The 26,758-nt window shown below is 41.4% G+C and overlaps 1 protein-coding gene across 2 annotated transcripts; it reads left to right on the top strand.

The window, feature by feature from the left end:
• Positions 1-9,095: 9,095 nt before the first annotated feature.
• On the top strand, positions 9,096-26,477 carry zfta (zinc finger translocation associated). 2 transcript variants are annotated; one of them, XM_083937190.1, is made up of 5 exons: positions 9,096-9,333; positions 13,209-13,724; positions 18,814-19,173; positions 20,471-20,929; positions 23,693-26,477. In XM_083937190.1, exons 1-5 carry the CDS (start codon positions 9,210-9,212, stop codon positions 24,175-24,177), a joined length of 1,944 nt encoding a protein of 647 aa, XP_083793316.1. In that variant the 5' UTR covers positions 9,096-9,209; the 3' UTR covers positions 24,178-26,477. The 2 variants fall into 2 exon arrangements, with proteins under 2 accessions (XP_083793316.1, XP_083793317.1); XM_083937191.1 differs by having other exon boundaries at positions 18,817-19,173.
• The last annotated feature ends 281 nt before the right edge of the window (positions 26,478-26,758 follow it).

The following is a 26,758-nucleotide window of genomic DNA, read 5'->3' on the forward strand; positions in this document are numbered from 1 at the left end:
TGCGGTCACGTACGTCAGGGAAATGCGAGTGGTGTGCCGTGCTTAGTGGTGAGACGGGGTGTCTCATCCCGACGCCGTCGGGGGGGGGCGTGGGGCCGGCGGGGCCAGCACGGCTGGCTCCGGGGGCCCTGCAGATAGCCCCCACGGAAGATTTTCCACTTGAGCAGTCTCGGGATGAGACCCTCCGTCATGCCTTTAACCAAGTGATGAAAATTGATGGGTGCCAGGTCCACCCTAACACAGCACTCACTCACCCATATTTTGTTGTCATTAGGGACAGGCTATACAGAGCGAGTCGTGACGCTCGGACAGGCGAAGAACTCACCCAGTTGTTGGTGCCCAAAAGCCGTCGGGAAACAATTTTCCAGGCGGCTCATCATAACCCCATGGCGGGCCACCTAGGCTATGATAAAACACTGAACCGGATCATGGCCCGATTTTATTGGCCGGGCATTCGCGCAGACGTAAGTCGGTGGTGTGCATCCTGCCGCGAATGTCAGTTAGTCAATCCACCGGCCACCCCAAAAGCGCCGTTGCGCCCACTACCACTAATGGAGGTCCCATTTGATAGAATTGCCATGGACCTCATCGGGCCATTAGACCGGAGTGCACGGGGATATCGCTTTGTGTTAGTCCTAGTGGACTATGCAACCCGATATCCCGAGGCGGTGCCTCTGCGCAATATCTCTGCAAAGAGTGTTGCACAGGCATTGTTTCAAGTTATCTCCCGAGTTGGGATCCCGAAAGAGATCCTGACGGATCAGGGCACATCCTTTATGTCACGTACACTACGCGAACTATACGAATTACTGGGCATCCGTTCAATCCGGACTAGTGTGTACCATCCCCAGACCGACGGCCTGGTGGAGCGGTTTAACAAAACACTAAAGAACATGATTCGTAAGTTCGTGCACGAGGATAGCCGTAATTGGGATAAATGGCTGGACCCTCTGTTGTTTGCAGTGCGGGAGGTTCCCCAGGCCTCCACGGGATTTTCTCCCTTCGAACTCCTGTTCGGCCGAAAACCGCGGGGTGTCTTGGACCTGGTTAAGGAAAACTGGGAGGCGGGTCCAAGCACCAGCAAGAGCGAGGTGCAGCACGTCCTGGACCTGCGAGCAAAACTCCACTCACTGGGTCAGTTATCACGGGAGAATTTGCTCCAGGCCCAGGAACGTCAACAGCGTCTGTACAACAGAGGGGCAAAACTTAGACAGTTTTCACCGGGAGATAAAGTGCTTGTATTGCTACCATCATCTAGCTCCAAATTGCTCGCCAAGTGGCAAGGGCCCTTTGTGGTCACACGGCGAGTGGGGGATGTTGACTATGAGGTTGTGCGTTCAGACAGGGGCGGAGCCACACAGGTTTACCACCTCAACCTCCTTAAAGCCTGGAGGGAGGTGACTGCTGTTTCTCTGGCTACTGCGGTGATCGAGAGAGATGAGTTGGGGCCGGAGGTGGAAAACTCGAACTATTCAGCGCCGGTCCCCTTTGATGACCATCTCTCACCGAGCCAGGTAGCAGATGTGGCCTCGTTGCAGCAGCGTTTTGCGGATGTGTTCTCGCCCCTGCCAGGACGCACAAGCCTCATACACCACCACATAGAAACACCCCCAGGGGTGACCGTGCGTTCACGACCCTATCGGCTGCCAGAACACAAGAGGAAAATGGTTCTGGCAGAGCTTCAGGCCATGTTGGAGATGGGGGTAATAGAAGAGTCCAACAGTGACTGGTGTTGCCCCATTGTGCTGGTTCGCAAGTCTGATGGGTCAATACGGTTCTGTGTGGACTATCGCAGGGTCAATGAGGTGTCCAAATTCGATGCCTACCCAATGCCCCGGGTCGACGAACTCCTGGATCGGCTGGGCACGGCTCGCTTTTTCACGACACTGGATCTGACCAAGGGCTACTGGCAGATTCCCCTGTCGCCGGAGTCCAGGGAAAAGACGGCCTTCTCCACTCCGTACGGTTTGTACCAGTTTGTCACACTTCCGTTCGGGCTGTTCGGGGCCCCAGCTACTTTCCAGCGCCTCATGGACCGGGTACTGCGGCCTCACTCTGCATATGCTGCGGCCTACTTGGATGATGTAATCATTCACAGTGAGTCCTGGGAGCAGCATATGCAGCAGGTGGGGGCGGTGCTCGAGTCTCTGAGGAAGGCGGGGCTCACGGCCAACCCGAAGAAGTGTGCGGTTGGACGGAGGGAGGTACGGTATTTGGGGTACCACTTGGGGGGCGGGCAGGTGCGGCCACAGGTGCAAAAGACCGCAGCAGTGGCGGCCTGCCCGACACCCAAGACAAAAAAGGAGGTCAGGAGGTTTCTGGGGCTGGCCGGTTACTATAGGAGGTTCATTCCAGCCTTTTCGGAGCTGACCAGCCCCCTCACCGACCTGACCCGAAAGGGTGCCTCAGATCCGGTCCAGTGGACGGAGCCGTGTCAGCTGGCGTTTGAGAGGGTGAAGCGAGCCCTCTGTGGGGAGCCACTCTTGTACACCCCTAACTTTTCTCTCCCTTTCGTCCTGCAGACCGATGCCTCGAACAGTGGGCTGGGGGCCGTTTTGTCCCAGGAGGTGGAGGGGATCGACCGCCCCGTACTGTACATTAGCCGAAAGCTGGCTCAGCGGGAGGTGAACTACAGTACGGTGGAAAAGGAGTGCCTCGCCATACGGTGGGCGGTCGGGGCCCTCCGCTACTACCTCCTGGGGCGCTCATTCACCCTCTGGTCGGACCATGCCCCGCTCCAATGGCTCCACCGCATGAAAGATGCCAACGCGCGGATCACTCGCTGGTATCTGGCATTACAGCCGTTCCGGTTCAAGGTGATCCATAGGCCGGGTAACCGCATGGTCGTGGCTGACTTTCTCTCCCGCTCCGCGGAGGGGGGGGGGAGTGGGCTTGCGGCCGGTGGGATCCCGGCCTAAGTCGGGCGGTGGGGGTATGTGGCAGTGGGGTGTGGTTAAGGTGTCGACTGCTGGAGGAGAGGGAGGAGTGGCTCGGCCGGTGATCAGACAGCTGGACAGAATCAGGTAATCAGTCAGCTATATAAGCACGGTTGTAACCTGGTTCTGTCTCTTGCAGTAGACTGGGTCCTAGGGGAGGACCAGAGCGGGACCAATCAAGGAGGCATCAAACACCGGACCACGGCCGTCAGAGGGACGGCCGCTCGTCCGTACACGAGAAAGACATTGAGTCACGTTTGGGGGGGGAGAGAAGAAGCGGAAAATAAACGGTTAACCGCTGACAACGCTGTGTGTCTCATTTTCTGTCTGTCCTGTGAGCAGGGAGGCTCACAAACAGTTAAAATGATGATTTACTAATATAACAGTTCAGTAAAATGATGATTTACTAATATAACAGTTAAAATGATGATTTACTAATATAACAGTACAGTAAAATGATGATTTACTAATATAACAGTTAAAATGATGATTTACTAATATAACAGTTAAAATGATGATTTACTAATATAACAGTTAAAATGATGATTTACTATTATAACAGTTAAATGATGATTTACTAATATAACAGTTCAGTAAAATGATGATTTACTAATATAACAGTTAAAATGATGATTTACTAATATAACAGTTAGAATGATGATTTACTAATATAACAGTTCAGTAAAATGATGATTTACTAATATAACAGTACAGTAAAATGATGATTTACTAATATAACAGTTAAAATGATGATTTACTAATATAACAGTTAAAATGATGATTTACTAATATAACAGTACAGTAAAATGATGATTTACTAATATAACAGTTAAAATGATGATTTACTAATATAACAGTTCAGTAAATGATGATTTACTAATATAACAGTTAAAATGATGATTTACTAATATAACAGTTAAAATGATGATTTACTAATATAACAGTTCAAATGATGATTTACTAATATAACAGTTCAGTAAATGATGATTTACTAATATAACAGTTAAAATGATGATTTACTAATATAACAGTTAAAATGATGATTTACTAATATAACAGTTCAGTAAAATGATGATTTACTAATATAACAGTTAAAATGATGATTTACTAATATAACAGTTCAGTAAAATGATGATTTACTAATATAACAGTTAAAATGATGATTTACTATTATAACAGTTAAAATGATGATTTACTAATATAACAGTTAAAATGATGATTTACTAATATAACAGTTCAGTAAAATGATGATTTACTAATATAACAGTTAAAATGATGATTTACTAATATAACAGTTAAAATGATGATTTACTAATATAACAGTTCAGTAAAATGATGATTTACTAATATAACAGTTAAATAAAATGATGATTTACTAATATAACAGTTCAGTAAAATGATGATTTACTAATATAACAGTTCAAATGATGATTTACTAATATAACAGTTAAAATGATGATTTACTAATATAACAGTTAAAATGATGATTTACTAATATAACAGTTAAAATGATGATTTACTAATATAACAGTTCAGTAAAATGATGATTTACTAATATAACAGTTAAAATGATGATTTACTAATATAACAGTTTAAATGATGATTTACTAATATAACAGTTAAAATGATGATTTACTAATATAACAGTTTAAATGATGATTTACTAATATAACAGTTCAAATGATGATTTACTAATATAACAGTTCAGTAAAATGATGATTTACTAATATAACAGTTAAAATGATGATTTACTAATATAACAGTTAAAATGATGATTTACTAATATAACAGTACAGTAAAATGATGATTTACTAATATAACAGTTAAAATGATGATTTACTAATATAACAGTTAAAATGATGATTTACTAATATAACAGTTAAAATGATGATTTACTATTATAACAGTTAAATGATGATTTACTAATATAACAGTTCAGTAAAATGATGATTTACTAATATAACAGTTAAAATGATGATTTACTAATATAACAGTTAGAATGATGATTTACTAATATAACAGTTCAGTAAAATTATGATTTACTAATATAACAGTACAGTAAAATGATGATTTACTAATATAACAGTTAAAATGATGATTTACTAATATAACAGTTAAAATGATGATTTACTAATATAACAGTTAAAATGATGATTTACTAATATAACAGTACAGTAAAATGATGATTTACTAATATAACAGTTAAAATGATGATTTACTAATATAACAGTTCAGTAAATGATGATTTACTAATATAACAGTTAAAATGATGATTTACTAATATAACAGTTAAAATGATGATTTACTAATATAACAGTTCAAATGATGATTTACTAATATAACAGTTCAGTAAATGATGATTTACTAATATAACAGTTAAAATGATGATTTACTAATATAACAGTTAAAATGATGATTTACTAATATAACAGTTCAGTAAAATGATGATTTACTAATATAACAGTTAAAATGATGATTTACTAATATAACAGTTCAGTAAAATGATGATTTACTAATATAACAGTTAAAATGATGATTTACTATTATAACAGTTAAAATGATGATTTACTAATATAACAGTTAAAATGATGATTTACTAATATAACAGTTCAGTAAAATGATGATTTACTAATATAACAGTTAAAATGATGATTTACTAATATAACAGTTAAAATGATGATTTACTAATATAACAGTTCAGTAAAATGATGATTTACTAATATAACAGTTAAATAAAATGATGATTTACTAATATAACAGTTCAGTAAAATGATGATTTACTAATATAACAGTTCAAATGATGATTTACTAATATAACAGTTAAAATGATGATTTACTAATATAACAGTTAAAATGATGATTTACTAATATAACAGTTAAAATGATGATTTACTAATATAACAGTTAAAATGATGATTTACTAATATAACAGTTCAGTAAAATGATGATTTACTAATATAACAGTTAAAATGATGATTTACTAATATAACAGTTTAAATGATGATTTACTAATATAACAGTTAAAATGATGATTTACTAATATAACAGTTTAAATGATGATTTACTAATATAACAGTTCAAATGATGATTTACTAATATAACAGTTCAGTAAAATGATGATTTACTAATATAACAGTTAAAATGATGATTTACTAATATAACAGTTAAAATGATGATTTACTAATATAACAGTTAAAATGATGATTTACTAATATAACAGTTAAAATGATGATTTACTAATATAACAGTTCAGTAAAATGATGATTTACTAATATAACAGTTAAAATGATGATTTACTAATAGAACAGTTCAGTAAAATGATGATTTACTAATATAACAGTTAAAATGATGATTTACTAATATAACAGTTAAAATGATGATTTACTAATATAACAGTTCAGTAAATGATGATTTACTAATATAACAGTTCAGTAAAATGATGATTTACTAATATAACAGTTAAAATGATGATTTACCAATATAACAGTTAAAATGTTGATTTACTAATATAACAGTTCAGTAAATGATGATTTACTAATAGAACAGTTCAGTAAGCAGTGGTACTCTGTTGGCTCTCATGTTCAGTACTTTTTGAATGACATAGTGAGACTCTATGAAGTTGTGAATGATGGTGGCAAAAAAGAAAAATCACTGTGGTGCCCCCCCCCCCCCCCCCCCCCCCATCCTGCCATGGGATCTGCCCCCCTGGACAGGACACACATTCAATAACCCATCCAAAGAAAGTTCAGTGACAATGCACAGAGATTACATGAAGCTTGCAATACACACTCTATTGTCTTTTCCAACTTGGAGCAGCTGGACAAAGGTCCATTGATTTATTGGCTTTTTCTACTGATGACCTCAATTCATGTGCACAACCATCAGGGATAGGGCTACAGTGCAATCTGTGGTTCAAATAACATGCAATTATCACATGTGTATCATCATTAATAGGCAAGTTTGATGAAATATAATTGGTTAGTGGTAGTAATTAATACAAGTAGACAGATTTGTAATTATGGTCCTGCAGGACGCTTCCTGCTGCTATTATAATCTATCACCTTAGCTGTGCTTGTTTCTACTATTCTGCTGTATTAACCGCCATAACATATAAGTCATATTCACATTACTATAGATATTATTATACTTACTGGAAGTGTGTCTGTCTGTCTTTGTCTTTCTCTGTCCATCTGTCCGTCTTTGTCTCTCTTTGTCCATCTGTCTGTCTTTGTCTCTCTCTGTCCATCTGTCTGTCTTTGTCTCTCTCTGTCCATCTGTCTGTCTTTGTCTCTCTCTGTCCATCTGTCTGTCTTTGTCTCTCTTTGTCCATCTGTCTGTCTTTGTCTCTCTTTGTCCATCTGTCTGTCTTTGTCTCTCTCTGCCCATCTGTCTGTCTTTGTGTTTGTCCTTGTCTCTCTCTGTCCATCTGTCTGTCTTTGTCTCTCTCTGTCCATCTGTCTGTCTTTGTGTTTGTCCTTGTCTCTCTCTGTCCATCTGTCTGTCTTTGTCTCTCTCTGTCCATCTGTCTGTCTTTGTGTTTGTCTTTGTCTCTCTCTGTCCATCTGTGTGTCTTTTCTCTCTTTCTCTCTCCTTTTCTTCCTCCCCAACCGGTGCAGACAGATGTCCGTCCTCCACAGAGCTGGGTCTGTCCAGCGTTCCTGCCTGTTATAGGGAAGTACTGGATTTCAGTACAATTTGAATAACTGCAAATAATATCAGATAAGAGAATGCCTAATTAGAGCTTAGAGCCTCTCATTGTAATATATGACTACCATGTTGCATTGCAGATTATTATTATTCATTTATTTGTTTATTTATGTTGTTAGCTGTACTTTATGTCCACTGTCTGTATTTGTAGTCCACATGGTGTGATGTATGTGTCCTTCATGTCACCTTGTCCGTCACTTCATTTCCCGAGTATAAGGAAAAGAATGCATAATCAGAGCTGACACAATAATCCATTAAATGAAAGATAAATATACAGATTGATAGGTAGACGGATAGACAGATGTTCTTTATCCTAAAGTGGGATATATGTCCTAATATGTTTTCTCTTCTCGTGCTGATATATATATATATATATACATATATATATATATATATATTTATATATAGTATATAGTATACACATCAACACTATAGAGAAAAAAATATATATCAATAGAAAATAAACACAAAACTATGTATTAATGAAATGCACATGATTGCTATAATAGACTACATTAATATATATTAATACGGTGTCTGAAAAAAGTGGAAGGTTTATGAGGCATATTTATAAATGTGGATCTAGAGGGGAAACACCCAATAAAATAAGGCTATTTTTTTAAAAACACAATAATTTAAATCTAAGCGCTACAAATGCCCACTGTTCCAGCGTCTTGCACGTGCACATCTGCTGCTTTTCTTAGTCTTGTGGGACTGTAAACTGAGGGTTTCTCTGACAGCTTCAGTGTCACCGGGCTCCTGACCAAACGATGAACCGATGACTCCAGAACACACTGCAGATGTGTCAATAATGCAGATAACACACTGCACACCCGTGTAGAGTGACACAGCTTATCATTATCTGCTATAGACCCTGTAGTGTGTTCAACACAAACAGGACTTTATGTTTCAAATAGTACACAGGACCCCAGCCCGACACATTAGGAGCTGGAGCTCATGGGGCCCTGATTTGCAATGGACCCGCCTCGTGTTTTAACCGATGCTCTGCCGAATCAAACCGCCTCTCTCCTCGCATGGTTTTGGGAGAACAACGGCATTAGTATTAGCAGCTTATCAGCATTAGCGCCTGCTGCTGCGTTCGCTCCCCCCCGGGGTGGGTGTGCGTTGTCGACGCTGCTACTGTCTCTTTAAATTTACCCAGGAGCCCCTTAAGGAGCCCCAGGGGCCCCTAGTCCGGCTCCCCACCCTGAAGACTAGCAAGAGCCTTAAAATACATTACTGGAGGCCCGCGCCGAGGCGCTAGCACACGGCGCAGGACGGAGGAACGGGCGCTATCCGCCGGCGGAGTGCATGATTGTGTGCTTCTATGAAAAGTTAACTTGGCTCCCGTGCGGGGCGCGTGGGGGGACACCGTAGAGCACGGGCTCCTCAGCGATGGGCTCGTGAAAGAGCGCCCGCCAGATGCGTGTCGAGCGGTGCCGAGCGGCGTGAACATGTCACTGTTGTAACACGGTGTCGTTGGCGTGACATGTCCCGCTGCAGCGCCGCGATACAGTGAAGGAAGGAGGAACACGAGCCACTAGTAAAACAGCGGCCGGGCCAGTGATGGAAGAGAAGGAGACGGGGGGAAGCGAGCCCGTGGACCTCCGGTGTGCCGAGCAGGCTGAGCTGCTCTCATTAATAATAAGCGGAGAAGAGGAAGCGGCGCAAGAGGAGAGTGACTTGGGAGGTAAAGAAAAGAACCAGTGTTATTATTCTTGGTGTTTCTCACCGCAAAGTGGGACTGCGTGGCTGTCAGAGCCACGGCCATTGTCAGACAGCCAGTTAATCCGTGCCAGGGACAATGCCATGGAGCAGCATGGCCCCTCCGTCTCTGTGGCTCCTATAAACAAAGGCTCAACAGCACGCAGGCAGGCGGAAGGACCCAGGCGCACGGCTGCCACCTAGTGGACAGCCGCGGCACAGGCCGCCTCGTACCAATGCATAAACAACAATAAGAATATGAGCATCACTATCTAAAATAGTAATATGTGTGCGTATGTGTGGGGATGCTGCTCCTTAATCAACTCCAACAGATCCTTTTCCTTGTCACTACTCGGCCCACCTAGGTGTTGTTAGTAGTACACCTGTGATACAATAACATCAGAGGAAGGTTGATCCGTGTAAGAAATAAAAGTAATAAAACATAGTGATATACTGGCACCTTACCATTTGATAATTGCAGTATTTATTTATGTTACTTAAAGTTGTATTCTGTAAGATTTTCATCTATTAAGTTAATATCTATCAAAGAGTGAGTTCAAATAATGGTTATTGATTATATGACCATGGGTGCAGATTTCTGAAAAACATGAATTGCCCCCCCCCCCCCCTCATAAAAAATACCCTAAATTATTCAAAGTTGAACAAATGTATTTTTAAGACTTCACATTCTTCACGTTTTAGATTGACACCTAAAAAGAAATGATTGAATTGATGGAACAAATAATGTTTGACAAATATGTTTCTATTTCACATTCCATTTCTGGTGTCCTCCACGATTATGCAACTGAATAGGTAGAACCTTAAAATGGTGATTTACTAATATAACAGTGAAGTAAGAAGTGTTACGCTCTGTTGGCTGTTTAGGACAAATTAACAAGAAAGGCAAGCACAGCAGTCATTTCTCAATAACATGGCGAGTCTCTACAAAGTGGTGGTTTATGGTATCATGGTATGAGTTGCGTACAGAAAAAAAACCAACACTTTTGTGCCCCACCCCACTCATGACATCGGATCTCCACCCCTGCATATGACCCAGTAATGAAAGCACTTCTTACTGCCTTTTTGCCAAGTATTCCAGTATCTGTGTCTGTGTCGACATTTGCGGGCTAGATGCAGGGTTCTAAATGAACATCACACCAGTGATGTAGAATATGAGGCATTACATGCATGTTCCAAGCCTCTGTTTTCGGTCAGTTCTGCCTGTTGCGGTAGTTCCTACATTTCCTATGAACACTGTGCCGTAATACTACGTGATGACGTTTGATACCTCCATTGGCTGTGCCCAGTTTGCAGTTAAACCAGCGTTAGGAACCATGGAAACGAACGGAGCGTCCAACAGAAAACACAAGGAAGGAGAAGAACAAAAAGAGCAGAAGCAGTAGAATAGACTGAAAGAGTCTATTTGACTTTACTAAAGTAAAGTAAAGTAAAGTCAAAAGTTCAGATTAAACTAAGTGACTAAAGAGGAGGGAGTTAGCTAACGTTAGTAAAGTAAAGTCAAAAGTTCAGATTAAACTAAATGACTAAAGAGGAGGGAGTTAGCTAACGTTAGTAAAGTAAAGTCAAAAGTTCAGATTAAACTAAGTGACTAAAGAGGAGGGAGTTAGCTAACGTTAGTAAAGTAAAGTCAAAAGTTCAGATTAAACTAAATGACTAAAGAGGAGGGAGTTAGCTAACGTTAGTAAAGTCAAAAGTTCAGATTAAACTAAATGACTAAAGAGGAGGGAGTTAGCTAATGTTAATAAAGTAAAGTCAAAAGTTCAGATTAAACTAAATGACTAAAGAGGAGGGAGTTAGCTAACGTTAGTAAAGTAAAGTCAAAAGTTCAGATTAAACTAAATGACTAAAGAGGAGGGAGTTAGCTAACGTTAGTAAAGTCAAAAGTTCAGATTAAAGTAAATGACTAAAGAGGAGGGAGTTAGCTAACGTTAGTAAAGTCAAAAGTTCAGATTAAAGTAAATGACTAAAGAGGAGGGAGTTAGCTAACGTTAGTAAACTAAAGTCAAAAGTTCAGATTAAACTAAATGTGGCGGTGGTTGGGACAGACTTCTGGGGTGAGAAGAGGAAAGAGGCAGGGGATGAGGATATCGACAAAGAAACGAAGAAAAGAAAATTGAATCCCAAATGGCTGATGGGTCATGACTTGTGTTTGATAACAAATATGTCGCCATGTTTTGCCAGAATTGCTGTATGTACACGAAACAACAAAAAAAAAACAATTTTGTGGTGGGAACTAGTGAACATAAACTTAAAAACGTACAACTTGACATACAGTAAAGACCGTAACAGTGGTTTGGATCTGTTATCTTTTCTGTAACTTGCTGGGTGAAGACTCGAGGTCTACTCCCTGCTGCAGGGGGGATGCGGTGGGAACTAGTCATTTTAAAGTCGAGGCAGTAAAGGACCATGGGCCTTCCTGAAGTCATCAGGAGAGCCTAAGGAACTTGTATCTATTATAGATAGATAGATACATAGATAAATAGATAGATAGATAGATAGATATATAGATAGATATAATTATCTGTCTACCTGAAGCTTGTCAGGGTTTTAATAATCATTAGACTCAGGTGTGTTAGAGCAGGGAGAAACCTAAAACATGCAGGACAGTAGCTCTCCAGGAGCATGGGTTCCCCACCCCTGATATACTGTAGATAGATAGATACAGTATATAGATAGATACGATAGATAGATAGATAGATAGATAGATACAGTATATAGATAGATACGATAGATAGATACAGTATATAGATAGATACGATAGATAGATACAGTATATAGATAGATACGATAGATAGATAGATACAGTATATAGATAGATACGATAGATAGATACAGTATATAGATAGATACAGTATATAGATAGATACAGTATATAGATAGATACAGTATATAGATAGATACGATAGATAGATACAGTATATAGATAGATACAGTATATAGATAGATACGATAGATAGATAGATACAGTATATAGATAGATACGATAGATAGATACAGTATATAGATAGATACAGTATATAGATAGATACGATAGATAGATACAGTATATAGATGGATACGATAGATAGATAGATACAGTATATAGATAGATACGATAGATAGATACAGTATATAGATAGATACGATAGATAGATAGATACAGTATATAGATAGATACACAGATAGATAGATACAGTATATAGATAGATACACAGATAGATAGATACAGTATATAGATAGATAGATAGATCGATCCCAAGCTTGAAATGAAATGTTTGCACTGGCTGTGTATATTTTGCTGTATGTATTGTATTAATAATGAAATGCATTCAGTGGCACTCATCATTTCTTTTATTTTCAGCGGATACATTTTTGATTGGCTGATCTGATTGGCCACATTGGCTGGTGATCAAAAAAGTTAATTTAGAACCCTGGCTAGATGTAAATAGACAGCCATGTTGGTGACGCTGTTGGCAGCAGTTGGACTGCCGGCCCAACCCGTCACTAACTTTATTCTGCGTTCACTTGTAATCAAAAATCTGGAACTTATAACTTGAGTCAGGCTTGTAGCAAAGAGGTTCTAATAATTGTAGTTAAATAGGAACGTGTGTGTGTGTCTATGGATTTTAGAGGGACACATATAGGGGACGGACCGGCAGTAGAGACCTGAATGTATTTCAATAAAGTTTACAAAAGATCAAAAGTCAACACACATAGTGACGTGAACGTGACAAGATGGAGGTTCAGGTACCAGAATCGATATGAATGAGATATTTACATGTGCCTTTAAGGTCTTTAGCTGTCATAAACTGATCTAAACAGACATCATAACAGGGTTTCTCTCTCTCCTGTTTCCGTCAGAGGAGGACGGTCTTGCCAATGGCCTTGGTGAAGAGGAATCAGAGGCTGGCATGGTCACACCAGTCACGTCTCCAGGCACCAGCTACTGGAACATCACAGAGGGACCAGACCAGCCGCTCCTCCTCTCCCTAGCCCCTGGGCCCTCGGGACGTAAACCCAGGGTCCAGAGGGCCTCACGTCCGGGCCTGAGCCGGATCCCAGGCCGCGACCACCGACGCTACTACCACGAGTACTGGCGCAGTGAGTACCTGATGGACTTTGACCCCCAGCGTCACGGGATGATCTGCATGGTGTGCGGCAGTTCGCTGGCCACCCTGAAGCTCAGCACCATCAAGAGGCACATCCGTCAGAAGCACCCCGACTCCCTGCTGTGGAGCGCTGCCGACAAGGAGGTCATCCGCTCAGGGTGGGAGAGCCACCTGAGTCTGGGGGGAGGTCAGAGGTCATACGGCTCAGCTGCAGGACCTTTACCTAAGGAGGAACCGGTGCAACTGACCACAGACCAACATGCTGCGGGTGGGTAGGACTCTGGACGTGAGTTTTCTAAATCTCACACTTGGTGGCAGTATGAGTTTATGTCTGAGCATGGTGGTGTGAGTGAGGATGATGTAACGATTCAATGATGAGGCATTGGGGCTGGAGAGGAAAGCACTGTGTCTGGACATGACTGCACTGAGGTAGCCTATGGTATATATTTCAGATGATTGATGTTTCAAATTTAGACTATGAGCATTCTTTTCAGATTTAAATGATAAAGCAAATACAAGAGCTTCAATTACAAGACAAAAAGAAAACCACACTGTATTTAGGTGATTTTGGGGAAATCTGCTTTAAAACAACACTGCTTTGATGGGCTTTTGTGTTGCAAATTAAAACCCAGGAGACAAATGCAAAACAAAAGTAGACTATTATGTAGGCAGGAGTTTTGACTGTACTGAGTCATTAATCAAAGGCAATCCTCCCTATTGCTGGGCTGGAAACAGGGCTGGAGCTTGTACACACACACACACACACACACACACACACACACACACACACACACACACACACACACACACACACACACACACACACACACACACACTCACAGCCATATTCCCAAGACATAGGACAAGGACAGAGATATTTCTCCATTTTTCTAAATTTTGATTTTTCAGTTGGCTCGCTATTATTCAAGTTAATCAGTATTGTGGATAGGTGTGTTTTAAACAGTCAGGCTAGCTCCTTCCCCCTGCTTCCAGTCTTCATGCTAAGCTAGGCTAACCTCATCCTGACTCCATCAAGCATTTCCCCATAGTTCCATACAGTACGTGTACTACTGTGGAGGTTTGTATCACATCCACACCAGAATGAGACACACACACACACACACACACACACACACACACACACACACACACACACACACACACACACACACACACACACACACAAACACACAAACACACAAACACACAAACACACACACACACACACACACACACACACACACACACACACTTGCACAGGTAATGCAGTGGTTCTCAAACTTTGTCCATGACGAACCACCTCAGAAAATATCAGGCTCTCTCCAGTCCCACCACTGAGACCAATGTTCAAACACAGCAGCTACGGACAAGAAGGTTTATTCCTAATATGAAGATTATTTATTGAAGGTTTATTCCTAATCAGAAGATAATTTATTGAAGGTTTATTCCTAATCAGAAGATCATTTATTGAAGGTTTATTCCTAATCAGAAGATCATTTATTGAAGGTTTATTCCTAATCAGAAGATTATTTATTGAAGGTGTATTCCTAATCAGAAGATCATTTATTGAAGGTTTATTCCTAATCAGAAGATCATTTATTGAAGGTTTATTCCTAATCAGAAGATCATTTATTGAAGGTTTATTCCTAATCAGAAGATTATTTATTGAAGGTTTATTCCTAATTAGATTATTTATTGAAGGTTTATTCCTAATCAGATTATTTATTGAAGGTTTATTCCTAATCAGAAGATCATTTATTGAAGGTTTATTCCTAATTAGATTATTTATTGAAGGTTTATTCCTAATCAGAAGATTATTTATTGAAAGTTTAGTCCTAATCAGAAGATTATTTATTGAAGGTTTATTCCTAATCAGATTATTTATTGAAGGTTTATTCCTAATCAGAAGATTATTTATTGAAGGTTTATTCCTAATCAGATTATTTATTGAAGGTTTATTCCTAATCAGAAGATTATTTATTGAAGGTTTATTCCTAATCAGAAGATTATTTATTGAAGGTTTATTCCTAATCAGAAGATTATTTATTGAAGGTGTATTCCTAATCAGAAGATCATTTATTGGAGGTTTATTCCTAATCAGAAGATCATTTATTGAAGGTTTATTCCTAATCAGAAGATCATTTATTGAAGGTTTATTCCTAATCAGATTATTTATTGAAGGTTTATTCCTAATCAGAAGATCATTTATTGAAGGTTTATTCCTAATTAGATTATTTATTGAAGGTTTATTCCTAATCAGAAGATTATTTATTGAAAGTTTAGTCCTAATCAGAAGATTATTTATTGAAGGTTTATTCCTAATCAGATTATTTATTGAAGGTTTATTCCTAATCAGAAGATTATTTATTGAAGGTTTATTCCTAATCAGATTATTTATTGAAGGTCTATTCCTAATCAGAAGATTATTTATTGAAGGTTTATTCCTAATCAGATTATTTATTGAAGGTTTATTACTAATCAGAAGATTATTTATTGAAGGTTTATTCCTAATCAGATTATTTATTGAAGGTTTATTCCTAATCAGAAGATTATTTATTGAAGGTTTATTCCTAATCAGAAGATTATTTATTGAGGGTTTATTCCTAATCAGAAGATCATTTATTGAAGATTTATTCCTAATCAGAAGATTATTTATTAAAGGTTTATTCCTAATCAGAAGATCATTTATTGTTGACTGTCTTCAGCTATGACATGAGCTATGAGCGTGACTACGTAACAGGCTGATATTGAAAAAAAAACTATGACAGGAAATGCTAAGTATTGTCTTGAAATGTTGTAGTATTTTGATAGTATCATATTTATTTAGTAATTAATGTTTCTTTTTTTATCTTGGAGATTCTTTGAGTACCACCAGAGAGAGCTTATACCACAGTTTGAGAACCAGTGGGCTAGACTGTATAAGAAAGATGGACGTAGCTACTGTGACACCACCCGTTAGTTTTGGAAGCCTCAAGTTTTCCATTTTGGCCGTCGCCATCTTGGTTTTTTGAAACTGGATGTGACCATATTTGGACAAGAGGGTGGAGCTGTGTAGGAGTGCTAAGCAGCTGACTGCGCTCTGCTGTTGTTTCAATGGCGCTAAGCTAAAGGCTAATGAGGTAAAGTGCTGATATTCAACTGGTTGACATGAGTCATCCAGTGTTTTTTAGCCAGTAGGTAAGCGGGGAGCACCCATCACTGGCGCCATTTACTGCATTAACACAGAGCCGATTAAAAACCTGCAGCTGTGGCTCAGTAGCAGAATGGTTCGTCCTCCATTCGAACGATCGGCAGTTCGATCCCCAGCTCCCCTGGTCCACATGTCGAAGTGTCCTTGGGCAAGACACTGAACCTCGAATTGCTCCCCGTGCATGGGTGTGCATGGGTGTTTAAATGTAGGGTGAATGGTTAGATTAGATTAGCTGGTATGTAGAGGTCCACTCCATCAGTGTGAATGTCTGTGTGAATGGGTAAAAGTACAAGTACAAGTTCTAACGTTTGCTTTGTTAGCAAGATGCAACCGTACGCTGATCAAGACATCATTAGGCCAAATGTAAGTGAACACATTGAAGGGATTAAAACAACACAAAAAAACAAGTTCATGGCTATTTTAATTTACACAGTGCCGTGGACATGTATCACTGAGTCTGTATCCTGTATCCTGTCGTTAGCATGTTGACCTGTCATACTTTACTAAATGAACATCATGCAGTATTAAAGAGAAGACTTAAAACTAGAGATTGAGACCTTAAACTCATTAGGAAAATGTTTACTGAGTTAATAAATCAAATGAGAAGTTTAGGCTCATTTTCTTATTGACTTCTATACAATCAGACTTCTTTATGGAGCCAGTGAAGTCGGCCCCTGCTGGAATTCAAAGAGAATGCAGATTTAAGGCACTTCACTTTTCAAACCCAATATGGACGTAGCCTACGTCCATATTTATTATACAGTCTATGTGCAATACACCTTCCTGTCACAGGTTTCATGGTATTCCTCTGATTGGCAGTAGAAAGCAATAATGTGCCAAAACACAGCAATGTGCTTGTAAAGGCAGAGAAGAAGCTGGCAAGTATAAAAAATAGCTTTGTAAGTAAGAATAGAATAGAAGAGAAATACCTTATTGATCCCAAGCTGGGAAATTACAGTGTTACAGCAGCATTACACACAGACACATCAAAACAGTGATATAAAAATACAATATACAAGACACCTAAAATGGAAATGCTCCAGCACACGTTAGGCTCTAAGGACATATACTGTGTGTTCTGTTGAGTATCACTGAATATAAGTTGTTTACAAGAAAATCTCCTTTAACCTTGTTAACTTGACTTGACTTATTTTCAGCTCTGAAGCTTTCAAGACCAACATGTGGTAGTTTCCTTCCGGTGAATGCCTTGGTTATTCTAGCTCCTGTAAGCTTAGCTGCTCCCTTTTATGTGTTGCATGTTCTCTGTGGATTTGCATGTGATCCTCCAGGCTCTTTGCTCCCCACCCCCTCCCATCCCTCCTGCCATTACCCCTGAGCAAGACACTAGCCATAGAACCGGTGTCAGTTTGACTACATGCTAAACAGTTGGGATGCAGAGGTTGAATTTTCCCACTGGGATTAATAAAGCATCACACCTTTTCCTCTTTTATTGATACTGCAATACTACAACAGACTTTCAGACCGGATCATTCAGCAGCTGCAAACAAAGTGCATTACTATGCAAACATTATTCCACATTAGATTCTATAAATAAATACGTTTAGGGGACTCACCACACAAATGTTCCAATGTAACTGAACAGCAGCCACTGTGGCAACAAGCAGAAATAGCTGAATAACATATTAAATATATTAACAGACAACTTCTACAGTCATTTCAAAATATCTGTTTCACAGAAATACCTGAAAACATAAGCCACAATAAACTGTTGCTCATACCAGACCAAGTAAGACAGAAAGAAATGTGTAAAAAGTGTTCTGAAATGAGCAACGGCCCATTGAATCACTTCTCATTTGTAAGAAAACGAGTGCGCTCTCTCTCTTTTAGAGGTTACATAATAGCACCAAGCATGTGAGAATCCAGCTCTGTGAAAAACCAACAGACCTTGTGAAGTGTGTATGTACCCAACTGATGAGTTCTGTAACAACACACAGAGTTACGAGCTCCGAGGTCATTCTTTTGTGTCCTCAATGTTAAAGCAGAGACACTCACTCGTTTAATAATAGATAATCGTTTAAAAAAGAAAATATTAAAGCAACTGATTTGAAAAGTAACCCCCCAGTGGAAGTATGAAACAGTGGCCAACAGCGACGATACCCAAGAGCAACTTTAAGACATAGTTTTGTCTTCTATTTTCTAAACACAGCAGAGCCCCCGGAGCCTGTGACACCCCAGGAGCAGCCACAGCAACCCCCCAGTCTGTCTCCCCAGTCTGAGGCGGGTGAAGCCCCCCAGCCCCAAAAGGAGGAGCAGGACCTTCCTGGGCCATCAGCCCGGACCCTGGAGCGCTACCTGAACGACTCGCTGCACGCCTGGTTCCGCCAGGAGTTCCTGATGGAGTACGAGGCGGAGGCCGGCCGGCTGCTGTGCATGGTGTGTGGAGGAGAGCTGCCCTCGCTTCACCTGGATCACATCAAGAGCCACGTGCTGGACACCCACCCCAACTCTTTGGTGTACAGCTCCGAGGAGAAGCACTGCATCCTGCAGGCCTGGGCTCAGACTCACGGTAAGACACTGTAAAAAATACAAAAGGTGCCATTGGTATAAAAGATATAATATGCAGAATTTCCATATTCAAAAGTCTAAAATGACTAAACCTATGCTATATATTCTGTTGAGTTGTATACTTTTTGATGATTATTTCACATGTATGTTCAAAGATGTTCTCAACTAGAGCAAGCTGACAAAGTGCGTGTCTTGTGTCGGTGGCATCATTTCCCCTTTGTGCTTGCATCGGTGTTGTGGTTGTCTGTAGAGGAGTGGGGGTTTCTGGCACAACCTCACCTACTTCCAAGGTACACAGAGAAGGGAATGAAGTCTGAAAAGGTCAGAGTCATCCCAATGAAGGCCACAGGTCAAAACGCAGCGGCCTAACAATAAAGTTCTTCTATATACTGCAAGAGTTGCTGGAGTTTGGACCTTTTCGGGGTTGTGGTTCCTGCCAGAAGCTGCAACAAATGGACTTTTTAAATCCGGTTTTAGGTCAGATTTTTACAAAACACTTATTACTGTAGATCTTGGTCATATTTAGGATTTATTTTCACCTGATAAAGGGTTTTAGTCATCGGACATTTGGATCTTTACTTATCAGAGAAACAAGCTGAGCGCACTAATTATCAGCAGCTCAGCTAGCAGCCTCAACAGCGTCTGATAAGCTTTTAAATGTAGAACCGCTTTATTGTGTGTTTTCACCCGTTTTAATCACCTGATGCACTCATTGTGGAGAGGAGCAGAGCTCTGCAGATAATACGGCTCGTGGTAAAAACCTCCTGAACGTCAGTGTTCGGCTACTGACGGCAGTGCTCTGTCTTTTCTTATTGTTTCAATTGGGAGACCCCCTGCGGCAGAACATTTACATTTAATATGTTTAAGAAAAACACTAAGTAGATTCAATTTGATCTAACAGTTGAATAGCAGTATGTGACTGTAGAACCAGATAGACTATAGTTCAATAAATTCGTCTCCTCAGTCTGAAATGTATTTACGTCACAAGCATAAATCCACCCCTCCACAACCCACCAACCCTTTTTATCACTACTTATCTGGATCAATGTTGCCATGGTAACGGGGTGAGCCGAGCACCCTGGACATCCCGTCATCCTCTTGAGTCTTCAGCACTGTCTCCTGTCACAGTCCATGTCTGTTGCATCCAATACCATCAATAATGATGATCTGGTTTTATTATTCAACAACAACAGTGCCGCTGGAGCCTCAGTGTAACTGTAGGGGTTCAGTGCCAAACAGGTCATCTATGTATATATTTGAATCTTTCATATGTTGTATGATTCTCTGCCCCAAAACAGAAGAGTCGGAACAGTCAATCATCAAATCAGAGCCCAACACCAAAGAAGGCGGGGTGGACCTCTTTGCTCAGGAAGTGGAGGCCATCCAGATCAACAGTGACTTGTACCCAGGAAGTGATGGCACTTTATCTCAGGACACTTGTCTTATCGGTGAGGACGGAGGTGTAGGAGCTCCACAACAGGGACCGCAGCCCCCCCGCCAGCCCAAGAAGAGGCGGCTGCGCGGGGGCGACCCGTGGCGGCTCCGCCTCGACTACCTGGTGGCCTACGGGCCTCAGGGCCGGGGCACGTTCTGCATGGTGTGTTCTCAGGTCCTGCACGAAACCAAGGTCAGCAGCTTCCGCCGCCACATCCAGGAATGTCACCCCGAGACGACGACCCTGAGCCGACAAGAGAGGGAAGCCATGGCTGCTGCCTGGACCAAAGATTATTCTAGTGAAGGCACGGAAATTAAAGATGGTGAGATGCTTTTCAGTGTTCTTCCATGCTCAGGTAGGGCTGTTTACTGAGGTGAGCTGCAGGTAGTCCTTTTGTCACAACAGGCTCATTCTAAAGACAGGCCTTCCTTATTCTGTGTTTTATACCTTTATTTTATCCCGGAACACTTCCTCCATGTTTATTTATTAATTCACTATAATGTCCATTTCAACAGCAGCACAACATCGTCAGCTCTCTCTTTGTCACTTATTATTTCCTATATCTTTCTGCTTTTTCGTTTTTCCACCAATGTTTAACTAGTGACTCGACACTTCCTGCACAGATGTTTCACATTAAAAGCTTTGGACGTATACTTCCACTTACATGTAGTTGGCAGACATTTAGAAGTGTGTTCTGTGACCTCACCATGGAGGTAGAAAGAGAACTGGATACACCATTTAAGACAGAGCCCCGTTTATTCCTATGAAAGCTGCTCAGTGGCGCATGAGGCCAAAAGAGTTTAACTTCTGCGTCTAAAAATACCCAGGTGAATACCCAGGTATTCTGCATCATGTTCAAGGTTTATTCAAAGAGGCGGAGACATCCAAAAACCTGTCTCTGAGCTGTGGGGTAGGACACATGCACAATGTAAGTGTAGCTGCGCTGTTGGAGGGTTACAGCAGATGGTGCTAGCAGTAAAGGGATGCTCTTTGGTTGCCCTCAGTCTGCCAGAAGTTTTGACGGAAAAACACGTATCCTTATTTTTCATATCCGATATACTCCGACCCGAGGCACACTACGAACGCCTCAGTGAAACAGATCAATCAACCCTGTGTTCTAGGGTAGCGCTACGCTGTTGAACCTCAAAGAAATCTCAGACCAGATTTTTTCTGCACATTTGTGGTGCCCCCATGATACACATTATATTCCCGTGACGTCACCCTCCTTGATTATGGCTCCCGTAGAGCAGGTGCAGGCCACTTCTGGTTTAGCGCTCTGCTAACTTGAATGGGGATTACATCTTTTAATAGTGCGGCTCTTGTAGATGTTATCAGGCCGAATGGATCAGATCCTGATAGTGAAACGAGTCATTTCGTGGGGTTCGTGGTTATGGCAAATTTACATACGTCTCTTTCACCATGTAAGTCAACGGAACAAAGTCCTGGGGCCCCGGGGCTTCATGTGACTGCCCTGGTAGTTGCAATTCCACCGTTTATCCACGATGTTCACTTGGCTCCAAAGCTCTCCACGACTCAAGAATTCCTACACTAACATAAAATGATAAAGTGATTACATTTATATCCAAAAGGGTTAAGGGTCAACTTCACTGTGACATCATCATGTTTCATAACTCAGAAACAGAAGGAGACATTTGGGCTCCGTTCACACTGCAGGTCTTTAACGCACAAATCCCAATTATTGCTCAAATCAGATTTTTGTTCTGCTGTTCACATCACATCTTTAAATGTGGCCTGTCTACAGATTCCTTCGTGAACAGCTCACGCTCCTGAAGTGATTTTATGAGCAGTTGATCATTGATGACATCACGCAATAATGGTGTTTACAGAAGCAAACATGGAAACGGCAACCGGAAAACATATCAGTTACGATAAGACCATCCAAGTCTAGCTTGCACCAAAGTGTCCCCCCAAATACTAATGAGGTCTAAAACTTCCCTCTCCCTTCCCTCCTCTGGCTGCCTGCTTCACTGCTGTCCTCCATGTTTGTTTGGATTCTGGTCCTGGCTCCCGCCTGAGGCACACTTTTTTTTTCAGTCAACTTTATTTGTCATTCATTTACACAACAGTGCAGCGCGGGTCAGAATGTCGTCAAAGCTGCATTAAATAAAACCTGGCTGCTCTGATACGTCTCTGATTCAGTAGCACATTCAAAAGTGTCCTGATTCTGATGGAAAGTGTCAGATTCAGTGGGACTTGTGCTGCTCACACTGTCTAAAGCAAATCAGATATGGGTCACACATGAGGGGGAAATCACATTCAGGTCACATGGAACTGCAGTGGGAACGGAGCCTCGGTCAGATACTAAACTGGGGACTCCGAATGTGCTGATTGTAGAGATCTGAAGATGTGTGTGTGAAGCATCCATGTTACACCAAAAAATACACTTAATACCTTTGATTAAATTCATTCAAAGTCTTCACTCCATATACAATGTAAGTCTGGACAGTTTGCACCTTCACCGGTTGGCAGAGGCATACAACCATAAGGCCGTTTTAAAAAAAAGAAATTAGACTTTTAATGTGAAACATTTGCATAAGTAATACATCGGAATATTGTATTATATTATTATATTATAATATTATATATCGGATTAAAACCAAGGCTCAGAGCAGAGCGGTGAGTATGACGTGAATGATGGAATTTTTTTTGGACAGGTTTGACAATCTACGACAATCTAGCACCTTTTCAAAGATCAAACATAAACATAAACATAAACATCCAAAACAGTCCTAGTTTATTTCCTGTTGCAGTGTATGGGAATGACATCAGATGACAGGAAGTTACCAAGGACCAAAGCTGTTGCCTAGCAATAGAATCTAAAAGGTCTATACAGTAGAAATGAATCTGACAAAACAGGATGAGTAGCATGTTCTTTCTTGGAGCCTCACATGGGGATTTGAAAAGACATACAAATCTTGACATAGTGCAGCTTCAAGATACAGAAATATGGAGCAGCTTGTGATGTAAGCAATGTTTTTTGTTAGTAGTTCTGGGTAAAGGATGTCAAAGTGAGAATGTTTCTTGTAGTTTAACTGCAGTGGCACCCTCCCTGCTGTCTTAGCAGAAATCAACCTGAGCGCCGATGTCCTGAATACCACCGCAGAGACGAATGAGGACACCTCCCCTGATGTCAGAACACACAAAATGGTGAAGAAGGAGGAGGGTGCGGGCGGAGGGAAGGGTAAAGCGAAGGAGGACAGCGCCGCGGCCACGCCCTCTCGTCACAGCCATTACCCCGGGAAGGACCAGAGGAGGAACTACCAGGTGCGCTGGCGGATGGAGTACCTGATGGATTACGACTGTCGCAGACACGGCCTCATCTGCATGGTGTGCGGAGCCACTCTGGCCACGCTCAAGGTCAGCACCATCAAGAGGCACATCCAGCAGGTACACCCCCGCTCTCTGTACTACACCCCCGAGGAGAAGCAGCAGGCCCTGCTGAGCTACAACCAGGCCGCCCTGCACTTCATCCACTCCGACGACTGCTTCTCCTCCCAGGACCACGGACACACCGAGCTGGCTCCCGCCCCAGCACACTGTGGCACTTAGAAAGGGCTTCCGTCCGCCGCTCCTCACACGGCCCCCGCTCAGAAACAGCCCACCACCTTCCTTCTTAAGGGGGAATTCAAGTATTCATCAAACAGTGTCTTATTTTCTCATCCTCACCCTGTGTCCCTTCTGACCGTGTTCCAAACTATAGTAAAACGTTGTCATGAGCAGTTGTCATATTGGGCAATGCGAGAATGAGACCCAGGTTGACAAATACTGGAATTTCCCCTTTAACTCTGAGAGTATGCTGTGGTTACAGTGACAGGGAAATGTCATAATCTGAAAATGTCAAGGCCCAAAGAGTGAAAGTGTAGCCCCGCTCATGTGAAAGTAAAGCCTTAGCTGCACAGGAACCTGTTACCTGAGGACCTCACAATATCTCTAACAAGAATCAAACATTCCTGGCTGCTTGAAGCCTCTGAATGTGGGACTGAAACGCTGTTAAAGGTTTCAATAGTCTCCAATAGAGCTGGTCACGGTCCAAGCAGAGGAAGAAAACAGCTCTGCCTTGCTGCTTTACGTAGTGCTGAATTCTTGGCACAGCCTCTGGGTTTGGTGACTAAGGTCAGAAATCTGCACTAGAAATGTGAGTTGACTGAGCACAGACGGCAGATCGGCATTGGATTAAGAACCGTTGACATGAGGTCCTCAGGTGAGGGCCGGATCAGACCAGCAGAGTGACGGGGAACATTTACAGCTGTTGTGGCTGGCTGGTGTTAGCATGCTCATGGCTAGCTAGGATGTTAGCAGTTATCTCAGCAGGTGCAGTACCTTGCCAACTAGCCCTGCATTAGTCACGCGGTTTTCTCACCTGAACTAGGGATGCACCGATCAACCTTTTCCAGTCTTGATACCGCTCCGATCCCATCACACCTCACCGTGTGGAAGAGACTAAAGGCACCAGGCGTAAACATTACTTTCCTAACTTTGTAAAACAGAATGTAACAAATGAACGCATAGATACAAATGCACTGAATTGTTATTTATTCGTTCATTTGTTATTAAGAAAACAACAATTGTGCATCTTCAACTGCTTCCAAAAATAAAATGTCACAGCTGAACCTGAGAATTAGGTACGTTAAATGACAAACAGTAATGAAACTTATTTGTAAATATTCAGTGTAAACAGTAATATAAAATATAGCAGCTGAACCTGATAACACAGTAACAATGTTGAAGGTGCAGCGCTGTTTGTCCACTCAGACTTGCTGTAGTTGCTGTGCTGTTAAGCCGTTAAGGGGTTTTTCCTTTTGCTATTATTTTTCTCAGCTAAGCCTGAAGAAACACATGTTTATAAGTAACCAGCCACATATAATTGGAACATTTAACATTTCGACTGGTCAAACTTAATTGGTTATATTACAAGGCTAATCACACTAGCCTGTCTATGGCATTTTCAGTGTTAAATTAGCATTCATGCTAATGGTATTTTTGTCCTTTCTGTTGATAAAAGAAGGTGGTAGCACAGGCTGTTAGTACAGTGTTGTGAACACATTATAATGTGAACAGGAATCCCAAACTAAACACAGCAGCTAACTAGGTGACATGCCTTTGCTTGCTCCATGTTGTTTCCGGTGTTGTGAGTCAGCTGGTATGCTGCTCACTAATTTAATGGATCGGCCCGTGGATCTGGTAAATAATCCCATACCTGATCCAGATAATTTGTCAATATGGGGACGGATATCGGATCTTGATATCGGATCGGTGCATCCCTAATATGAACCCTGGACAGTATCCGAAAAATCAAGTTTCTCTTTCACACATGCAGCACACAGCAGGATCTTCTCTGTCTGATGTGTTCTCACTTACTGGAAATACTCTGATGGGGGGAGGGGTAGAGCGCGCAGGAGTCAGGACATAATGTGAATTACAGCGCGCCGACCGAGGCTGTTCGCAATTTCGTCACAAACAACACAGTCTCTTGTTGTTCGTTGAATTTGGGGGGTCGGTCTTCACTGACAGAATCTCGTCGTCTCTCCACATTTTAGTTGCTGTCTTTTTGTAAACCAACCTTCTTCGTCACTGTCGGAGGTTTGTTTGCTGCCGGCGTCGGCCGCAGCATGATAGAAACGCCATCAACAGCGGCTGTATTCACACGTGGGCTCACACAGAGATAACTATTATTGGTCAACTCTGTTTGATGTCCGGTACGACTGAATAGAACATTTGCGTTGTCAAATACACAAACACTTTGCCGGTTAATGTGTGGATAACTTCAGCATTGCAGTGCATGTGTGAACGGGGCTTACTTCACTTCTCAGTCAATCCATGAGTGAATCGGCATGGTGCGTTTGAGTTAAACTGGGGTGGACTTTAAGTTATTATCTGTAAGATTTACATCTATTTAATTGTCTGTTGAGTTCCGATCTATCACAGGGTGAGTTCAAACAATGGTGACTGATCATGTGACCCACTAATGAAAGCACTTGTTCTCTCTTTGCTGAGTATTCACATCTGTGTGTCTGTGGAGACACTCCCTCCGTAGATGGAAATACGCCTCCATGTTAGTGACTCTGCTGACAGCTGTTGGTCTGCAGGCTGAGATCGTCACTCACGGTTATGCTGCGTTCACTGGTAATCG

The sequence above is a fragment of the Echiichthys vipera genome (genome assembly GCF_963691815.1).
Source record: "Echiichthys vipera genome assembly, chromosome: 22".
In the NCBI taxonomy this organism is placed as follows: Eukaryota; Metazoa; Chordata; class Actinopteri; order Perciformes; family Trachinidae; genus Echiichthys; species Echiichthys vipera.